Source organism: Caloenas nicobarica, chromosome 5 (assembly GCF_036013445.1).
Source record: "Caloenas nicobarica isolate bCalNic1 chromosome 5, bCalNic1.hap1, whole genome shotgun sequence".
In the NCBI taxonomy this organism is placed as follows: domain Eukaryota; kingdom Metazoa; phylum Chordata; class Aves; order Columbiformes; family Columbidae; genus Caloenas; species Caloenas nicobarica.
The window spans coordinates 4364693-4385636 of record NC_088249.1 but is presented as its reverse complement, the minus strand read 5'-3'; the positions used below and the strand labels follow the sequence as shown (position 1 = coordinate 4385636).

General features: G+C 48.5%; 2 protein-coding genes across 2 annotated transcripts; one reads left to right on the top strand and one right to left on the bottom strand.

The window, feature by feature from the left end:
- Nucleotides 1-3975: 3975 nt before the first annotated feature.
- Nucleotides 3976-5430, bottom strand: LOC135989747 (inositol 1,4,5-trisphosphate receptor-interacting protein-like 1). Its single transcript, XM_065636781.1, has one exon. The coding sequence runs from the start codon at nt 5401-5403 to the stop codon at nt 3976-3978; it is 1428 nt and encodes a 475-aa protein (XP_065492853.1). The 5' UTR covers nt 5404-5430.
- A 5688-nt stretch (nt 5431-11118) lies between these two features.
- On the top strand, nt 11119-19996 carry TMX1 (thioredoxin related transmembrane protein 1). Its single transcript, XM_065635877.1, has 8 exons — nt 11119-11274; nt 11391-11506; nt 12727-12772; nt 13285-13413; nt 14868-14913; nt 15001-15102; nt 16149-16218; nt 16883-19996. The coding sequence occupies exons 1-8, from the start codon at nt 11132-11134 to the stop codon at nt 17059-17061; spliced, it is 831 nt and encodes a 276-aa protein (XP_065491949.1). The 5' UTR covers nt 11119-11131; the 3' UTR covers nt 17062-19996.
- Nucleotides 19997-20944: the final 948 nt, after the last annotated feature.

Genomic DNA, 20944 nt, shown 5'->3' with positions numbered 1-20944 from the left:
TCACAGGCGCCAGAGCGCGTCACAGGCACGCCCGCCGGCCAGCCCTGCCCGTGCGCCCCACTCACAGCTGCCCCGGCGTCCCGGTGAAGGCTGGGCCAGAGTTCATGCTCTTCACGGGCCCTTGCGTGGCGCTTCGCGTTGGGTTTGTTGTCCTCTGCCTGCCCATGGCAATCTCATAATCATAGAACATCCTGGGATTGGAAGGTGCGCGCAGGGACCATCTAGGCCAACCTCTGACTCTGCACCGGGCAGGCTTCAAGATAAATCACACGGTCGTAGAATCATCTCAGTTGGTAAAGAGCTTTTAGATCATCGAGTCTACGAGAGGCTGGAGAGCAACCGAACAGAAAGAGATGTGGGGGTTTGGGTTGGTGGGAACCTGAAGATGAGTCACCAGCGCGTCCTGGCAGCCCAAAGGGCCAAGCGTGCCCTGGGGCACACCAAGCACGGCATCGCCAGCCGGGCGAGGGAGGAGATTGTCCCGCTGCACACTGCGCTGGTGCGGCCCCACCTGGAGCACTGTGCGCGGTTCTGGGCGCCACAGGAGAAGAAGGACGTCAAACTCTGAGTGTGTCCAGAGGAGGGCGACCAGGATGGTGCAAGGCCTTGAGGGCAAGACTTCTTTCTGGGGAGTGGCTGAGGTCACTTGGCTTGTTCAGCCTGGAGAAGAGAAGGCTGAGGGCTGACCTCATTGCAGTCTACAGCTTCCTTGTGGCAGCTGCACATCCCCTGAGGGGATCCGGAGCCTTCAGTAGGACGCTTGGTGGCTCTTCAGCACCTACTGTGCCCCTTTGTGCCCCACTGTGCCTGTGTCCACGTACACACCTCGGATGCTGCTGACAGTCACGTCCTCCCCACACCCGGGGGCAGGGTGACTTCACCTCCCCCTGGCTGAGGGGGCAGGAGGGGTGGGACCCTCGGTCAGTTGACAGGGTCCTCAACAAAAGCACGTTCCCGGAGAAGCTGAGAAGCTTCTGGACCATGTTGTAATGCCCCCAGCCAGATCTGACCAGGCTATAAAATGGGGTCCCTGTCAAAGCCCCGCTTGGAGTGGCCTTCTCGAAGCAGCGGCTCTGTGAACTGGAGGCCTCCCCTTAGACTGGGACGCTGTCCAAGGAGACTTCCCACGACTGAGAGCGCCTCACCTCCTCACCTGGATGAGCGGTTGTTTTCCTCTGCTGGATATACCCTTGAGCGAGTCCTTGCCTAAACCAGGCAAGTGAATATTTCTTCTGGGTGCCCTTGAGCGAGAGGCGTCTAGTTTGGTTTCTGGTGAGTGTATGCATGCACACCGTGGATTTTCATGATTCCTTGTAGTCACACGGCAATAATCTCCTCAGCGGATATCCGAGCCTGTCTTTTATGTAGTCAAAGTGCTAAGTAATTTGTATAAACCCAGGTTCCAGTATAAGTTGGGGAACGGCCTGTTGGAGAGCAGCGCAGGGGAAAGGGACCTGGGGGTCCTGGGGACAGCAGGGTGACCATGAGCCAGCAGTGGGCCCTTGTGGCCAGGAAGGCCAATGGGACCTGGGGTGTATTAGAAGGGGGGTGGTCAGTAGGTCAGAGAGGTTCTCCTGCCCCTCTACTCTGCCCTGGTGAGACCGCATCTGGAATATCGTGTCCAGTTCTGGGCCCCTCGGCTCCAGAAGGACAGGGAACTGCTGGAGAGAGTCCAGCGCAGCCACAAAGATGCTGAAGGGAGTGGAGCATCTCCCGTGTGAGGAAAGGCTGAGGGAGCTGGGGCTCTGGAGCTTGGAGGAGAGGAGACTGAGGGGTGAGCTCATTCATGGTGATCAGTATGGAAAGGGTGAGTGTCAGGAGGATGGAGCCAGGCTCTTCTCGGTGACAAGCAACGACAGGACAAGAGGCAATGGGTACGAACTGGAACACAGGAGGTCCCACTTAAATATGCGAAGAAACTTCTTCACAGTGAGGGTGCCAGAGCCTGGAACAGGCTGCCCAGGGAGGTTGCGGAGTCTCCTTGAGACATTCACAACCCGCCTGGACACCTTCCTGCGTAACCTCATCTGGGTGTCCCTGCTCCAGCACGGGGATTGGACTAGATGACCTTTCGAGGTCCCTGCCAATCCCTTAATTTCTGTGATTCTGTGATTCGGTTTCTGGTCTGTTTATTGGCTACACATTCCAACTGGAACAAAGTCTGCTTAGGAACTTATTGCCTGCATAAAATTGACATTTGGAGTGCCTCCATGACACTGCCTCAGGGGTGTGGGGGACTCCGGTGGGTCCGTGGATTCCCTGACAGAGGGTATGGGAACAGAGATCAGCCTTGAAGATATTAAGGTTTACCCGTGAGAAAGATCCGAGTAAAGGAGTATCCGAAGATATTAAGGTGTACCCGTGAGAAAGAAGGGATGTACCCGTGAGAGAGAAGGGGGTAAAAGAGTAACATTGATGACAGCAAAATTAGCCAACGAGATGTTACTACTGCAACTTGTAACCAACAGTAAAAAGACACATGAATTGGGAAAACTGTATAAGAGTGCACTTGTGGCAATAAATGGTATCTACTTGCGCCTCAGAAGAACGTGGCCTAGGTCGTTTGTCCGTCTCAACCGCAACACAGGGGAAATTCAGATGGGACATTGCAAAGAAGTTCTTCCCTGGGTGAGTGGTTGGCCGCTGGAACTGGCTCCCCAAGGAAAGGACACGGCACCAAGGCTGTCCGAGTCCAAGGAGTGTCTGGAGGACAATCTTAGTTACATGGTTTAATGTTAGGTAGTCCTGCAAGGACCTGGGGGTTGGACCCGGTGATCCTTATGTGTCCCTTCCAACTCGAGATATTCTGTGATTCCATGATAATAACCGGAGAGCCGTGCAAGGCCAGGATGTTTCCTGGTAACGCAAGGTGCAGGGTGGCAGGACAGTTCCTGAAAAGGCAGGTCTGCCGGCAGACCAGGGAAGAGTGAATGAATTCTTTACCTTGCCCTGCCCGGGCATGTAGCTCTTGCTTTACGTACTAAGCTGCCTTAGCTCAACGCACAAGTTTTCCCACTTTTACCCTTCAGATTCTCTCCACCGTGCCACTGGAGGAAAGGGCTTGAGCAGCTGCGTGATGCCAAGCTGCCTGCTGGGATGAACCCGCAACACCTGGGAAGCCAAAGCCAAGCGAATCATGAAATCAGAGCCCACCACTTCAGCTCTTCTGCAGAACGCTCCCTGATTCTGCAGCAGCTCAGCAGTGTATTGGCTTAGTGCGGCAAGGTCTCGGTTGCCAGGGATTACAGGGGTGTCTTCTGTGAGAAGCTGCACCCTGTGCCAGTGTTCCCCGAGAAAGTGATGCACAGACACTCACGGATGCAGCATTTGTTCAAACACAACTTTTATTGGCAACTCTACACAAAGTAAAGCTCCCGGAAGGAATGGGCCCTCTCAAAGTCAGGGGTGCGGTCGCTGTCCGGGCGGTAACAGAGTCCCTGTCACAAGCCTCCTCGCGATGGCCTCTTCAGCTGCATCGGGTCCCTCTCCCCAGCGTGTGCTTTTGCTGGGGAGGAAAGGCGCGGCACCAGTTCCCGCTGCCGACTGATCAGCGTGTTCCCCGTGTCCAGCATGCTCGGTTCTGTGGCACCAGCTCCCCAGGGACTGTCTGGGGTGGGCACAGTGTCCCCCAGGCCCCAGAGGACACACAGAGGCACACGGAGCGGTGCCTCTCGCTTGGTCCCTGCCCCGCCAGAGCTCCCAGCAAGAGTATCTGGGCCAACGAAAAATCGCCACCGTGGCCGTGAGAGTGAGAGGGGAAAGCAGGGTGAAAATCCTCTTTGTCATCACCGGCTGCTGCGCTGGGGAGACCATCGAGAGGGGAACGCTGCCATTCCTGGCAGAGGGCTGCTGCAGAGGGTGTTCCCTTCCCTTTCCGTGCCCTGCATTCTCCCCTCTTTTTGCTTCCTGGAAGACACCGTCGCCTGCCAGCAGCTGTGACCTCCGCAAACACAGCTCTGTGCAGGGAGACCTCTTTCAGCGTCCGTGGAGCAAGAGTCCATGAAGCCGATGTTGCATCTCCTCAAACTCAAGCTGTGCGTTCTCATGGGCGTTAGGATTCTGTGCCAGGTGCTGGAAGATGTTGAACGGTTCAGTCATTCGCAATTCCAGTGGCAAGATGATCACATCAGGCACATTATCATTGCCAATGAAGAAGTGGTTCAGGCATCTCTTCTTCAGGCAGCTCTGCAGGTACCCCATGATGTCCTCCAGCCGCTGCAAGAAATGCCTCCTGTGCCAGTGTGACAGGGGCATGGTGGTCAGCAGGTGCATCACAACTGTCTTCAAGGTGTAAGCGGAAAACTCTCTGCCCATCAGGCTGCGGGTGCAGAGCTGCAGGCATCTGAGGTGGAAGCTGTCGGGCTGTGCCTGGCTGGCGATAAGCCGGAAGAACTTCATCTCTGCCACAGCGTAGGTCTCTGGCCACAAGGTCCTTGAGGTGTAGGCAGCCTCTATATACTGGCTGCTGAGGAAGATGTCAGAGTCGCCTTCCTGCACCCCGAAGATCAACTCAATCAAGAACATTTTCTCCCAGCCTCGCAGGACCCGGAATTTGCAGGAGCGTTCGGAGGGCAGCGGCATTAGGCGGTACGCAGCTGACTCAGGCAGATCCTTCCAGAAACGTCTCACCATCTTCTGGAACCACTCAGCAGTTTTCTGCACGTCTAGGTAGGAGCCAGTGCAGAGGTCCTGTAGGATGCTGGGGCCCTCATTCCTCCTCTGCTCCTCCTCGGGGTCGTGGAGGAAGCAACGCGTCTCTCGTGTCGGCTGCACCATCCCACAGGTACACACCAACTCCACACGGACGCGGAAGTTCCTCCCGGGCCACATGGAGCATGGCTCCAGGTGGAAGATGTGTCCACGGGGGGGCTTCAGGGGCACAAGCAGGCAGTAGGGGATGTCTTCTTCATGGGGACTCCAACCTTCGAAGACACTGCCCACCTCAATGGCTTTTTCCAGCACTGGGAAACTAGTATTGAAGAAGTCATTGTTGAAGAGAATGATGAATTTTTCAACCAGGCTATTCACAGCCTCGCAAGGTCTGTCCCAGTTCTGAACTCGCCTCTGTATGGCATCCTCCAAATACCTTCCTGGGTCATTTGCATCATCATTCCCTTCTTCGTCTTCCTCCTCCTCCACATCCCTGTCAGAGCTCTCCTCTTGTGTCTCTGCCTCACAGCTCCATTTCCTGAGCCACCAGCAGAGCCCAAAGAGCAGGACCAGGACTCCAGCAATGGCCCAGCACTGCCAGTGCTGCAAGGCAGAGAGGAGCAGGGATGCCCAGGCAAAGCCGCTCTGCCTCTGGTTCGTCTGCTCTGGGCTCCTCTGCTCCTGGCTCATCTCCTCTACCTCCTGCCACAGCCGAGTCATCTCCCGGTTCAGCATCTCTGCACGCTGCTCCATGCGTTCGCGCGTCTCCTCGTCCAGGTCATCGCCGACCGACTGCACGTTCAGGGTAAGAAGTTGCCAAGCTCCGAAGAAAATGTCCATGATAGCCATGGCCTGCAGGAGAAGGGAGAGAAGGGGCTCAGTGGGGCTGGGTGGGAGGGAGGGGGCTGGCGGTGCAGGGCGAGCGGGGCTGGGGGCCGCAGGGAGCAGGGGCAGGTAGGAGCGGGGCCGAGGCAGCTGGGAGGCAGCAAGGGCCGCCCCAGCCCCGGCGGCGGTGGCTCCGTGCCCTGGCCAAGGTGCTCCCGCGAGCGGCCGGGCCCTCCATGCAGGGTGAGTACCCACCCCCGGGGGCCGCGTTTCTGCCCCGGCCCCCGTCCAGCCCGCCCTCCCCCCGCCTGCACACTCACCGCTGGCCCAGGCTGGACTGGGGCAGCGCTGCCGCTGGTGCCCCTCGTATACCGCCCCGCGGGGACTCGTCCCTTCTGATGTCACAGGCACCAGAGCGCGTCACAGGCACGCCCGCCGGCCAGCCCTGCCCGTGTGCCCCACTCACAGCTGCCCCGGCGTCCCGGTGAAGGCTGGGCCAGAGTTCATGCTCTTCACGGGCCCTTGCGTGGTGCTTCACGTTGGGTTTGTTGTCCTCTGCCTGCCCATGGCAATCTCATAATCATAGAACATCCTGGGATTGGAAGGTGCGCACAGGGACCATCTAGGCCAACCTCTGACTCTGCACTGGGCAAGCTTCAAGATAAATCACACGGTCATAGAATCATCTCAGTTGGTAAAGAGCTTTTAGATCATCGAGTCTACGAGAGGCTGGAGAGCAGCCGAACAGAAAGAGATGTGGGGGTTTGGGTTGGTGGGAACCTGAAGATGAGTCACCAGCGCGTCCTGGCAGCCCAAAGGGCCAAGCGTGCCCTGAGGCACACCAAGCACGGCATCGCCAGCCGGGCGAGGGAGGAGATTGTCCCGCTGCACACTGCGCTGGTGCGGCCCCACCTGGAGCACTGTGTGCGGTTCTGGGCGCCACAGGAGAAGAAGGACGTCAAACTCTGAGTGTGTCCAGAGGAGGGCGACCAGGATGGTGCAAGGCCTTGAGGGCAAGACTTCTTTCTGGGGAGTGGCTGAGGTCACTTGGCTTGTTCAGCCTGGAGAAGAGAAGGCTGAGGGCTGACCTCATTGCAGTCTACAGCTTCCTTGTGGCAGCTGCACATCCCCTGAGGGGATCCGGAGCCTTCAGTAGGACGCTTGATGGCTCTTCAGCACCTACTGTGCCCCTTTGTGCCCCACTGTGCCTGTGTCCACGTACACACCTCGGATGGTGCTGACAGTCACGTCCTCCCCACACCTGGGGGCAGGGTGACTTCACCTCCCCCTGGCTGAGGGGGCAGGAGGGGTGGGACCCTCGGTCTGTTGACAAGGTCCTCAACAAAAGCACGTTCCCGGAGAAGCTGAGAAGCTTCTGGACCATGTTGTAATGCCCCCAGCCAGATCTGACCAGGCTATAAAATGGGGTCCCTGTCAAAGCCCCCCTTGGAGTGGCCTTCTCGAAGCAGCGGCTCTGTGAACTGGAGGCCTCCCCTTAGACTGGGACGCTGTCCAAGGAGACTTCCCACGACTGAGAGCGCCTCACCTCCTCACTTGGATGAGCGGTTGTTTTTCTCTGCTGGATATACCCTTGAGCGAGTCCTTGCCTAAACCAGGCAAGTGAATATTTCTTCTGGGTGCCCTTGAGCGAGAGGCATCTAGTTTGGTTTCTGGTGAGTGTATGCATGCACACCGTGGATTTTCATGATTCTTTGTAGTCACACGCCAATAATCTCCTCAGCGGATATCCGAGTCTGTCTTTTATGTAGTCAAAATGCTACACATTCCAGCTAGAATAAAGTCTGTTTTGGAACTTATTGTTGTCACGGTTGAGACGGAAAAACCTCATTGACCAAGTTCTTAAGTACAAACAGCAGTCTCCATTTATTGCCACAAACACCTTTTTATATAGTCTTTACCAGTTTATGAGTCTTTTTACTACTGGTTACAGGCTGCAATAGTAACATATCATTGGCTAATTTTGCTATTGTCAATGCTACTCTTTACTCCCTTCTTTCTCACAGGTACACCCTAATATGTCCAGATACTCCTTCACTCCTCTCTTTCTCATGGGTAGGCCTTAATATCTTGAATGCTAACTTCTGTTCCCATACCCTCTGTCATGGAATCCAGGGACTTGCCATAGCTTCGCACAATTCCCCCTTTTTGTATTTGTGCTAAAAAAATAGCCTTCATTGTCCACTGCAGGGCCCTTTGCAGCACAGAAATTATGCATGGGAAGATTAGTAACACAACCACAATAATCATCAAAACAATCAGTCCTGTTTTCACTACTGATAACAACTACCCTGAAAGCCCCCAACCACTAAGCAATTTATTCAACCAATCCCATCCATCATCAACTTACAACTTTTGTACTCCTTCTTTCAGTAATTGTATACTTTTATGAATTGATTCAGAATGATCTGACAAGTTCGTACAGCACATACCATCAAAATCTTCACACCCATGTCCTTGAGCTAATAACAAAAAGTCTATTGCGGCTCTGTTCGGCAGTGTAGCATGTCTTACAGAATCTACATCTAACAAAAGTCCACTTAAAGCCTTAGAAGTTCAGTTAGTTTGCTTAGCTAGCCAGCATCCTAATTTTTCTAAAGTATTTAAAGCTTTAGCTGTGCCAACACCAGGTACAAGAGATCCTAAAACTCTTAACTCTGATCCCCATTTTCCTAGATCCAAATCAGTTCATATTCTAACAACTTTTAAATACAACCTTTCCCAAGTTCACATCCATCATAGCATTTAGGTTTTGGTTTTTTGTTTGTTTGTTGGTTTGGTTTTGTTTGGTTGGTTGGTTGGGGTTTTTTTTCCAATGTGAATCAGAGTTTAACAACTTAAATTCTTCTCTGGTCTCAAAATTATTAGATAACAATAAGAGCAAATTAACTTACAGTACCGTACTTCATCCCATTTTTTCCAAAGTTCTGCAGAACAACATTAATTGCAATACAGCACTAAAACCCAGAATTCCACATTCAAGCCATGTTCAAGTACAATATCATTTCAAGTTTTCTTTTATCAGAATATTTCCCCAAAAGTCACTCCAATGTGTAAGGATGCATCCTAAGGGGGAGCAAGGTGGTATTCACGTTGGGTTTGTTATCCTCTGCCTGCCCATGGCAATCTCATAATCATAGAACATAAAATAGAATCATAGAATCATTTAAGTTGGAAAAGAGCCCCAGGATCATCGAGTTCAACCATAACCTAACCTCACTCTAGCTCTAAAGCATGTCCCTAAGAACCTCGTTTAAATACCTTTTAAACACCTCCAGGGATGGTGACTCCATCACAGTCCTGGGCAGCCTGTTCCAATGCCTGACAACCTTTTCCACGAAGAATTTTTTTTAATATCCAATCTAAACTCCTGTGATGCAACTTGAGGCCATTTCCTCTTGTCCTTTCACTTGCTACTTTGGAGAACAGACCAACACCCACAATGCTACAACCTCCTTTCAGGTAGTTGTAGACAGTGATAAGGTCTCCCCTCAGCTTCCTTTTCTCCAGGCTGAATAGCCCCAGCTCTCTCGACCGCTCCCCATCACACTTGTGCTCCAGGCCCCTCATCAGCCTCGTTGCCTCTTCTGCACTCTCTCTAGTACCTCTATGTCCTTCTTATGACGAGGGGCCCAAAACTGAACACGGGATTCGAGGTGGGGCCTCACCAGTGCCCAGTACAGTGGCACAATCGCTTCTCTAGTCCTGCTGGTCACACTATTCCTGGTACAAGCCAGAATGCTGTTGGCCTTTTTGGCCACCTGGGCACATGCTGGCTCATATTCAGCCAGCTGTCAATCAACTCCCCCAGATCCCTCTCTGCCAGGCAGCTTTCCAGACACTCTTCCCCAGCCTGTAGCGCTTCCTGGGGTTGTTGTGACCCAAGCGCAGGACCCGGCACTTGGCTTTGTTGAACCTCATACAATTGGCCTCTGCCCAGCGATCCAGCCAGTCCAGATCCCTCTGTATGGCCATCCTACTCTCCAGCAGATCAACACTCCCACCCAATTGGATGTCATCTGCAAACTTACTAAGAGTGCACTCAATCGCTTCACCCAGATCATTGATAAAGAGATTAAACGGGGGGAACACCACTCATGACTGGCCACTAACTGGATTTGGCTCCGTTCACCACAAGTCTTTGAGCCTGGCCCTCCAGCCAGTTCTTTGTCCATCGCAGAGCACACCCATCCAGGCCATGAGCTGCAGCTTCTCCAGGAGATTGCTGTGGGATACGGTGTCAAAGGCTTTACTGAAGTCTAAGTACACAACATCCACAGCCTTTCCCTCATTAATTAGGTGGGTCACCTTCTCATAGAAGGAGATCAGGTTGGTCAAACAGGACCTGCCTTTCATAAACCCATGTTGACTGGGCCTCATCATATGGTTCTCTTGTATGTGCCATATGATGTTACTCAAGATCATTTGCTCCACGACCTTCCCTGGCACTGAGGTTAAATTGACAGTTCCCTGGATCGTCCTTCCAGCCCTTCTTCTGGACAATCTGGTAGTGAGGTGGACTGTGAACTGGCTGAAGGAAAGAAGCCAGAGAGTTGCGGTCAATGGGGCAGAGTCCAGTTGGAGGCCTGTATCTAGCGAAGTGCCTCAGGGGTCAGTACTGGGACCAGTATTATTCAATATATTCACCAGCAACTCGGATGAGGGAATGGAGTGCACTGTCAGCAGGTTTGCTGATGACACCAAACTGGGAGGAGTGGCTGACACACCAGAAGGCTGTGCTGCCATCCAGAGACCTGGACAGGCTGGAGAGTTGGGCGGTGAAAAATTTAATGAAATACAACAAGGGCAAGTGTAGAGTCTTGCATCTGGGCAGGAACAACCCCAGGTTCCAGTATAAGTTGGGGAATGACCTATTGGAGAGCAGCGCAGGGGAAAGGGACCTGGGGGTCCTGGGGACAGCAGGGTGACCATGAGCCAGCAGTGGGCCCTTGTGGCCAGGAAGGGCAATGGTTCCTGGGGTGGATTAGAAGGGGGGTGGTCAGTAGGTCAGAGAGGTTCTCCTGCCCCTCTACTCTGCCCTGGTGAGACCTCATCTGGAACATTGTGTCCAGTTCTGGGCCCCTCGGCTCCAGCAGGACAGGGAACTGCTGGAGAGAGTCCAGCGCAGCCATGAAGATGCTGAAGGGAGTGGAGCATCTCCCGTGTGAGGAAAGGCTGAGGAGCTGGGGCTCTTGAGCTGGAGAAGAGGAGACTGAGGGGTGAGCTCATTCATGGTTATAAATGCGTGAAGGGTGAGTGTCAGGAGGATGGAGCCAGGCTCTTCTCAGTGACAACCAGTGATAGGACAAGGAGCAATGGGCGCAAACTGGAACACAGGAGGTTCCACTTAAAGATGAGAAGACACTTCTCCACAGTGAGGGTGCCAGAGCCTGGAACAGGCTGCCCAGGGAGGTTGTGGAGTCTCCTTCTCTGCAGACATTCCAACCCGCCTGGTTCCTGCGTAACCTCACCTGGGCGTTCCTGCTCCAGCACGGGGATTGGACTGGATGACCTCTCGAGGTCCCTGCCAATCCCTTAATTTCTGTGATTCTTGGCGGGTTGCGCAATAGTTTTTATGCGCATGCGCCGAGGCGTTGTGGGGCGGTGCCAGCCGGAAGGCGGAAGCGCGCGGGGCAAGATGGCGCCGGCCCGGCTGTGCTGCGCTCTGCTCTGGCTGGCGCTGGCGGCCGGCGCGGCCGCGCTGGGCAAGCGGAGCCCCGTGAAAGTGCTGTCGGACGGCATGTGGCAGGAGCTGCTGCAGGGCGAGTGGATGGTGGAGTTGTGAGTCGGGACGGGGTCGTTCGGGCTGCCGGGGAGTGGGCGGGAGGGAGCGGCCCGCTCTGAGGCCGCGGGGGACCGAGCGGTGCCCGTTCGTGACAGACTTGCCCTGCCCGCAGCTATGCCCCGTGGTGTCCCGCCTGCCAGAACCTGCAGCCCGAGTGGGAGAAGTTTGCCGAGTGGGGCGAGGACCTGGAAGTGAACGTTGCCAAAGTGGATGTGACGGAGCAGCCGGGTGAGAGTCTGGTGGGGCCCTCAGGGCCCTCCCGTCACCCCGGGGGAACGCTCGGTGTATGTGCCCCTAGAAAACAGATCGAATCAGTAGGAAAAGTAAAGATCTTTTCCTGACCTTGTCTGAAGGCAGATTGTTCCCCTCACAACGAGAAAGCCCTTGAGGTGCTGGAGCAAGTTGAGAGAAGGGAATGGGGCTGGAGCACAAGTGTGATGGGAGCGGCTGAGGGAGCTGGGGGTTCAGCTGGAAAACAGGAGCTGAGGGGAGACCTTCTGATCTCTGACCTGCCTGAAAGGAGCTTGGAGCCAGGGGGGGTCGGGCTCTGCTCCCCAGGAACAAGCGCCAGGACCAGAGGAAATGGCCTCAAGTTGCGCCAGGGGAGGTTGAGGTTGGATCTGGGTTCCTGCAAAGGGCCGTTGGGCATTGGAACAGGCTGCCCAGGGCAGTGCTGGAGTCACCATCCCTGGAGGGGTTGAACAGACATGGAGATTTGGTTCTGAGGGACATGGAGTAGTGCCAGGGGTGGGTTAACAGTTGGACTTGATGATCTTGAGAGCGTTTTCCAACCAGAATGGTTCTATGATTCCATATAGACTAAGCAGTCTCGTCTTTCTTGGTAGGTAAAGGAAACAAGAAGGTTTCTCAAGAAAGTAACTTAGAGGATTTAAAGATTTTTTTTATATTTTTAAGCATCATACAGAGCAAAAAATGTGTTTTCAGCCTTCCCTGTAGTAGTACCTCCCTTTGTTGGCAAAAGACAGTACAAGCAGTCTGGGGTCCCTCAGCTGAAACTCACTTTGCTGAATTGCCCTCGTGTGTGTGGAGTTTGTAAAAATGACCTCCTCCATGCTGATATTTTCCTCCAAAGTCACATAAGAACTTTTGAAACCTGCCTTACTTGGGTTATTTTCTGCAAGCACTGGAGTTTCCAGATCTTGCTGGAAAAGGAGAGTATCTCTCTTTCAAGAGCTACAGCCAAAGTAGTCAAGTAGTGCTGTTATCCCGGACAGCTTTCTTTTTTTCCCTGTGGTGAAACTTTCTTGCTCTTTGTGCAGGAACGTCGCTTTAGACTGTGTGCAGTACTTTGATATGCACAAGTGTTTGTTCTTAATTGAAGATTGATACCTGGGGGTAGCTGTTTTTATTTTGGTGTATAACAAAATTTCTTGCCTTTTCTTACCCAAGATTGCTCTACTATTCTGAAAATAACTGTTTTCTTACAGGATTAAGTGGACGATTTATCATAACAGCTCTTCCTACCATCTATCAGTAAGTATGCAATGCAGCAGAATTTTTTGGAGGAGAGAGGACTTCATTTTTCATTTTTAGGGGACAAATTAATGTTTACCATGCTTTCTAAGAATGTGGGTTACTTTACACAGAGACAACTGTCTTACCCGCTGTGACCTTACAGCACTGCCAGCTTTTTTTTTTTCTTTTCCCTTCAGGCCTTATTTATTCTGTGTTTTCATGGGTGTCTCCATTTTGCAATCTTTTCTCTGTAGGCTGATCTTAATGCAGTTATGTGGCAAGTGCATTGGAAAGATCATTATCTTTTTGTGGAATTGTAACCTAAAGGTAGCCAAGATACATGTGGAGTCAAGATCCTAGAAATACTTGTAGTCAAGAGTTTCGTAAAACATTTTAGAGCCAGTATCATGTAAATCAGATAAAAAAGAAAAAAAAGACAAGGTGGTGGGAGGAAATGTGTTGAGTGGAAGCAAATGGTGCATGCTTGGACAGTCCAAAATAAAGGACTTTTTTGTTGGTTTGTTTTACAGTTGTAAAGATGGAGAGTTCAGGAGATACCAAGGGGGAAGAACTAAAACTGATTTTATAAATTTCATCAGTGACCAGGAATGGAAATCTATTGAACCAGTTTCATCATGGTTTGGTCCTTCCTCTTTCCTGTAAGTTTTGGTATGTTTTTTTATTATAATTAGTTGTCAAACACACACACTTTGAGGATGTGCTGGGACAGGTCCTTAGGTGTGCTGCTTCCTTGTGGACAGCTTAAGGTTTACTTTGAGGCTTCAAATAGTTGGAGGTGGCTGTATTGTTTTACTAGCTCTTGTAGGTAACACTTAAGTTCTTCTTTTTATATAGTAGGAAGATGTTTTGCCCAGCAAAATTCTAGGAAATTAGCAATAAAAACTGGGAAACAATGTAGGAGTGTAGTTGTAAGATATGGGCTGGCCATTTAAGAAAAGACAAAGTTAAAAACAGAGTGGAAGGGTGAAGGTTCCTTGCTGAAGGAGAAGTGAAGTGGGGAGACTCTGTCATCTGAGGAGAAACACTCTCTGTGGAATTCTTTCTGGTTTTGTGGCTTTGAAGTGCTTTTAGTTGTTCCTGCACATGCTGTGTGGTGGTTTCAGAGTAGTTGAGTAACTGTGAGTGATAAAGCGTGTTGGGGACACTGTTGGTTGAGGCAAATGAACCAAATCGTTCATGCTTTTTCTTCTATTAGAGCAATGAGGGCTGAAACACCTCTGTAGTAACTGTGCTGTAGCAGTGCTCAGGTTATGAAATGTTACATTTTACATTTTTTGTGGCTCTTCTAGGAAGCTCAGCATTGTTACTTTGTCTACTCGAAGTGCTGTTTGAATCTTCAAGCTGTGTGGCTGATCTACAAACTATTAGCCCACGCCAAGCAATGTGTGAAAAGGGGAATAATTTTAGGATTAATAAGTTTTCTGTTAGAAGTGCACAGTAGCAGCTCCATTTTTTGCATATAGTGAAACAGTATGAAATGGACTTTTTCTGTGGCTCAGCCATTAGCAGCTTAGGTTGGCTTAATGTTTCAAATTCTCCTTTACAGATAGCGAATACCTAATGCTGAAGTTTTGCAATAATGGGGAAATGTCAGAATTAGCAGCATGTACCTGGCAGATAGCCTGGTCCTTTTCACTTGTGTGTAAAATATAGCAAAACTTAAGTGTCTAAACATCTCTCAGTTCTTATATAACCTGATTATTTAATAGGTTAATTTTTTGTTTTAATTAAATGTCCAGATGCTTAATTCTTATTATCTTGAAGAGAATTCCAGTTGGCTTCTCATAGACTGCTGGCCCAAATATAACTTAGAACATAACCAAAAGTAACTCCAATTCATATGTCAGCAGATCCACATCAAGGTGGTTTGTGAATTCATACTTGTCCCTGTGCGGAACATTGTATGTGCTGATGTTGGTATGAAAAGTACAAAGCAGAAGATAAAAATCAAGCTAGTTAGAAGGGAAAACGGACATGAGCAGAAAGCTGTTCAACATGGGACTAAATAATGACTAGTCGGGCAAACCAGAAGATACAGGTATGTGACTGGCTGAAAAAATGTTTTCATTTATATTTTTCTGTTTTGTTTCAGGATGAGCAGTATGTCAGCCTTGTTTCAGTTGTCGATGTGGATCAGGGTATGTGCTTAGACCGCTGCTTTATTTTGTCTTAACAGACATAATATTCAGCTATTCTTGAAATTATTCTCTTGTCTTTTATTCCAGCACTGCCATGGTTATTTAACAGAAAATGTCGGACTGCCGGTCTGGGGCTCCTATGCTGTTTTTGTATTGGCAACTCTATTTTCGGGACTGACACTGGGACTTGTAAGTGAAGCACTTGGCACAGATTGGCTTGTGACTACTGTGTATTACACTGATTCTGCCTCAGTCTTTAATAGTAAGACCAGTTGTTCTCGGGGTACACAGCCCCCTGAGCTGGAAGACAGGGAGCGGAATGAAGCCCCAGTGATCCAAAGGGAAGTGGTTAATGACCTGCTACACCACTTAGATACCTCTACAGAGGGATCTGGACCAGCTGGATCGATGGGCTGAGGCCAATTACATGAGTTTCAACGAGACCAAGTGCCGGGTTGTGCACGTGGGTCACGACAACTCTATGAACTCTGTAGGCTTGGGGGAGAGTGGAAGAAAGTGCCCGGTGGAAAAGGACCTGGGGGTGTTGCTGACAGCGACCGAATATGAGCCAGCGTGTGCCCAGGTGGCCAAAAAGGCCACGAGCATCCTGGCTTATATTGGCACTGGTGTGGTCAGCAGGACCAGGGCAGTGACCGTCCCACTGTACTGGGCACTGGTGAGGCAAAACCTCGAATCCTGAGGTCAGTTTTGGGCCGCTCACGACAAGAAAGCTCTTGAGGTGCTGGAGCGAGTTGAGAGAAGGGAACAGAGCTGGGGAAGGGGCTGGAGCACAAGTGTGATGGGAGTGGCAGAGGGACCTGGGGGGTTCAGCCTGGAAAACAGGAGCTGAGGGGAGACCTTCTCGCTCTCTGCAACTGCCTGAAAGGAGCTTGGAGCCAGGGGGGATGGGCTCTGCTCCCAAGGAACAAGCGACAGGATGAGAGGAAACGGCCCCAAGTTGCGCCAGGGGAGGTTGAGGTTGGATCTGAGGAACAATTTCTACCCAGAAAGGGTTGTCAGGCATTGGAACAGGCTGCCCAGGGCAGTGGTGGAGTCACCATCCCTGGAGGGATTGAACAGATGTGGAGATGAGGTTCTGAGGGACATGGGTTAGTGCCAGGGGTGGGTTAACAGTTGGACTCAGCGATCTTGAGAGTCTTTTCCAACCAAAATGATTCTGTAATTCTAATGTGCAGGATGTTTGGAGGTTTACTCTTGTCTTTCTTTGGTTTCAGGTAATGGTGTTCTTGGCAGACTGTATCTGTCCATCCAAAAGGCACAGACCGCCACCATACCCTCATTCAAGTAAGCCCGCTGTAACTTCTAATTGAGTGGAGCTGTTTGGTAAATCTTATTTAATAAATACCAGTGTGTAACTTGTATCTGCAGGACGTGAGATTTAGCATAGAAGTTTACACTTGTGATTGATGCATTGCTTTACCTGCAGCAGCTTGTCCTTAGGGTTTATAGTAGGTTTGTATTCTGTAAAAAACTTTTTTAGGAGTTAAAATGTTTTTACAGCTTTTTCATACCTGCAAGATATGAAATTCCGTATGTGCAGGGAGATAAAAGTTTTGAGTGGAGCTCTCAGTGTTGCAAAGCTGAGGGATTGCATAAGTTTTAGGGGCCAAGAGAGAATTAAAAGTGAATTTGCTTTTCCGTGGATAGTAAGTGATTCAGTTTGGGGTTAGTCTCTGGAATTTTTCAAGGTAATCTTAAAATGTCACGGAAGAAGATCTGAATGCTGGTTTATGGTTTGTAGGATCCCGACTCATTTTTTTTCAAAGTTGGAGGAAGTTTTATAATAATTTGTCTAGGTTATCTGTTCATACTTGACCTGTGGGTAACTTCATGCTAGCAACAAGTGCTACCTGGATTAAATTCATTGAAGTGCTGCGACGTTAACAAAGTGTATTTCACATGGTAAATGGTATGTGTTTGTGTATGAATATTTTCCTTTCTCCTTAAGGAAAGCTAGCTCCAGAGTCAGCTCAGCTGCTGAAAAAGCTGGATGAAGAGCAAGAAGCAGATAAGGAAGATATTTCAGATGATGAAACGGAGAGTAAAGAGGTGTCCAGCAGAAACTCGTCACCAAGTGCTGTAAGGCAGCGCCCAGTGAACCCCGCTGCTGCGATGGATAAATCTTAACTTTATTTACATACAGGATTAGTGTTTGAGTCATCAACTCAAAAGGAACTAAACGTCAAATTCTTCAGCTTGAAGAGGTTGACTCCTGTCATGCTAATATTGATGCATTTAATGAATTCAGAAAAAAGTAAGAAGAAAATATGTTTGGCTTCAGGTATTCAAAACTAAAACATGCTGTTGCAAGTGGCGGAAACTTCTGTGTGCAGAGAAGTGCAAGGAAATTATATGGCTTCATGAAAGATTTGTTCCACAGGGATATTTTTTAACAGAATGTATACCAGTGTACTTGTTGCATTAGGGAACATTAGCAAGGAAAATGCACTAACCTTTTTGCTGTTACAGCGTTCAAAAAGGTTTCTCAGTATAAATCTATCTAGTTGTGCTCTGAGGAAATGCTGAGGGGAAAAGTTCCTTCAGTTATGGGACCCATTCCAGGTTTTTTATGTGACAAAACCTGCTTTCTGCTATGACAATGAGTGCTACAACCCCCCAGTCTTCTTCCAAAGAAATGAAAGTTTCTCTGTTCACTTAGAGGAAGAGAATTTCCTTCTGAACAAAAGTCTTTGCCATCCTCCCAGATGGAAGTTACTACGAGCGCTCTGTGTAGTCCGGATTCTCTGGCTGACCCAAAACCTGCTATTTGCGTCCATTTCTTTTAGGAAAGGCTGTAGAAAAATATATGAGCTTCATGGTGAAGTAATTCTTTAGAAAAAAATTACAAGTAGCACCATAAAGTCTTGTTTGTCTCAATGATTCTGATTCAGATGGGAATAGTTTACACGCAGGGTTCTCTGCCGAGTGCAAATCCTCATCTATTCCTCCTGCTGTGTGGCAGTAGGACTCTGCCTATTTTTAATACATCATCCGTGATTTCTGCTTAATCAAATTTTACTGCGAATCTGGTCAGGTTGTACCTGCTCTGAAGCTGAAATAACTGCTTCTTAATTTCTTTTACAGAAGGTCATATTTTCTGTTTTCACAAAACCCATCTTCAAACAACATACCCTAATTCTTTAAAAAAAACCTGTAGTCTGCTGTTTTCTGTATGGTATTTGTTTCCACTCCATATAGAAATAAAAAGAGTGCACCTGCGCATTTGGCCAGTGTTATCTTGCATTGCTTGTAAAGAATTTTCCATGTTTTTTCAGTTAATTTTTGAAGTCTTTGCGAAGGAAGGGTTAGCCTAATGCTCAGCACACTTAGTTTTTTTTACAAGCCTGTGCTTGCTGGGTATTTTGCTGCTTTTGTTGTTGGTTTAGTTGGTTTGTTTGCATTTTTTGTTTGTTTTAAATTCATCTGAGTGGGTTTGCATGACTGGCAGTTGATACATCTTTGTCAACAGTAAACTTGGTCATGAGTAATTAAGACCACAAACATAGAAATGGTCTTGGTGATGTTTTCACTGCAGCCTGGCATTTTAAAGCCAGGCTGTCCTTGTGATTATTAAGGAGACAGAACATCAGACAAGGAGCTCATAATGAAATCCATGGGATTTGAAAGAAATATTGGGAAAAACTGAGTTCTTGCAGGTGAATCGGCTTGTAAAGCTGTTAAGAATACGCTGTGTTTTTTGTCAGTCTTCAGTGCATCTTTGTGAGTTGCATTTTAAGTGTATCTGACAGATCATAATTAATCCCCCACATAATGAATGGAAACAAGTGATTCAGCTCTCCAAATATCTGAGTGAATCTTCCAACAAGTTCTTAGATGAGTAAGAGTGAGTTGTTATGCAAGATGGAACTTCCTCCTTTGACTTTTTTCTTGTTTGTGAACACTGGTGCTCTAGAATGACTTATGACTTCAGTGCTGGGTTAATAATGCTTGAAAGGGTCCTTTTGCTTAAAATTGGAGTGGTTTTGTCCTTTTTTTTTTTTTTTTAAATACTGAGCTTTTCCTGGTGTTCGAATGAAGACCACTGTGTGCTGTAGATGCCCTTAAGGTCTTGGTCTTGTGGGGTTGCCTTAAATTCTCTAAAACTTTAGATCATAGCCTTGTCACTGGTAAAATAAAGCAATAAATCTGTGATGTACTAAGGAGAACTAGGAGCACCATCTTTGATAAATGGTGCATTTTGTTAGTTTGGAGATGGCTTGAGGAAATGGGTCACAGAAATGCTGAATGCTGTTGTGAGGGACGAATGAATTGTTTTAAAAACTGAACTGTATGGGCTAACTCCACTTGGAATATATTTAAATGTAGCTGTTATAAATGCAGGGTTTTCTAATTTTTTAGTTACTCTAAAACTGTGCGATACAAAAAGTGTATACTGATAACTTTTGGCAAACTTTTCGTTTTAAAAGAACAACCAACTTTTTTTTCTTTTTTTCCTTGCTGGACTTCTAGACTCCTGGTTTTACCAGAATTCCTAGCGCTAATTTACCTGGCCTTTGCCTCCTGCTCACCTACCTGTTCTTACCGCCTCCCTGCCTTAGGCAAGTAACCAAATTCCAAAACCACCTCTCAGTCCTTGGTGTTCCGAGCTGCTGGAATCCAGCCTCTGTGTGACAGACCTGTGCTGTGAATCGTCATTTCTGCCAGTTCTGTTCTCATTGTCCACAGGCAGCCTGTGATAGCTGGTCTCTGTAAATCTTACTGTTCATATTGTTAATAATCTTATGGTTTTGTCCCGTATTTAAGTTTCTTGATTTTTTTTTTTTTAGATCTCTATTCCAAAGATGTTTATTGAGGCTGAGTGAGGGTTGCAATGTAACAAACGTGTGTCAGAGCCTGTCCTTTGTGTATATTGATGATGCTTGAATATCAGTTTTGTAAAAGTCAGAATGCCCTTTCCATAGCATCACCTTGACTGAAGATGTCCAATTTAATCCAGGAAGAATGAATTAACTGTAATAATAGGGGGTTTTTTTAATGTTTCACAGAGTCTTCAAGTAAAAAATACCCACCAACTTTAGATTCCTGTGTGCGTGTCTTTTTTGTTTAAGACAATATCTTGCTGTTTAGCAGCGAAACAAAACCACAGCTATTTCCGTGGGAAAAAATCATAACACTATAGCATTTGTGATAAGTTTTTTTGGAAAGACAAGTTGGAGTAATACTTCAAACTAAATCTGGACTGAAGCACTTGTGTTTTTCAATTGGGAGTGGCTTGGGTACTTCATGGTAGCGTGAGCTGACACTTATGATTTTGGTTAGATGGTTTGTTTTATGGTTTGGGAAGGAGCTTTTATGCCTACTCAGCTTGACAGCGATGGTAATAAAATGGATGCTTGTGTTGCAAAAAGAATATAGGCTGGAGTTGACAAATGATGTTTAAAATTCAGTTCTTTGTAACTTTTTTTTTCTGTATTTGCGTAATCAGCTACAGCTGGGCTCCTCCCCTCTTCCACCTACACGTTGTGTATCAAATCTTACCAGCTGAAGGGGTCAACATCGGTGAGTTTATTTTGGAGTGGGAGGCTTAATTCAGAATTGTATGAGCTCTGGAATGAAAGAGGCTTCTTGAGGAAGAAACAAATCAGGACAAGATGTGCTCAAAGCACCGCCGAGTAACAGCCAACCTGGTGCAAATCTTGTCCTTGGAGACTCTGTCTTGCCTCTTCCCTTGCACTTTCCACCATCTCTTCTCTTAGGAGTAAGCATTGAGGACATGGTAGGTCTGTGTGTGGGCTCTCGGTCCAAATGTGTGGATTTTTAAGTGCACAAATACTCTTGCAGTTCCTCCCCAACAGGAACAAGGAATATGGATTCCCTGGAGAATCAAGTGGACGCTCATAAAAGTCTCACTTCTGTACTCTTCCACTCAATATATTACATATAACAGAAAATTATAGCCAGTCCAAAGGAAAAAGAAAAAAAAAGGAGAAAAAAGTCAAGCTGAAGTATATTTACATAGTTAAAATTATTTGGACTAGCCTGATGAGAA

Coding starts and splice junctions, on each gene's coding strand:
- LOC135989747 (XM_065636781.1), bottom strand. CDS start 5,403: ATGGAGCAGCGTGCAGAGATGCTGAACCGGGAGATGACTCGGCTGTGG.
- TMX1 (XM_065635877.1), top strand. CDS start 11,132: ATGGCGCCGGCCCGGCTGTGCTGCGCTCTGCTCTGGCTGGCGCTGGCG. Junction 13,414..14,867: donor TTTGGTCCTTCCTCTTTCCT/GTAAGTTTTGGT, acceptor GTTTTGTTTCAG/GATGAGCAGTATGTCAGCCT. Junction 14,914..15,000: donor AGTTGTCGATGTGGATCAGG/GTATGTGCTTAG, acceptor CTTTTATTCCAG/CACTGCCATGGTTATTTAAC.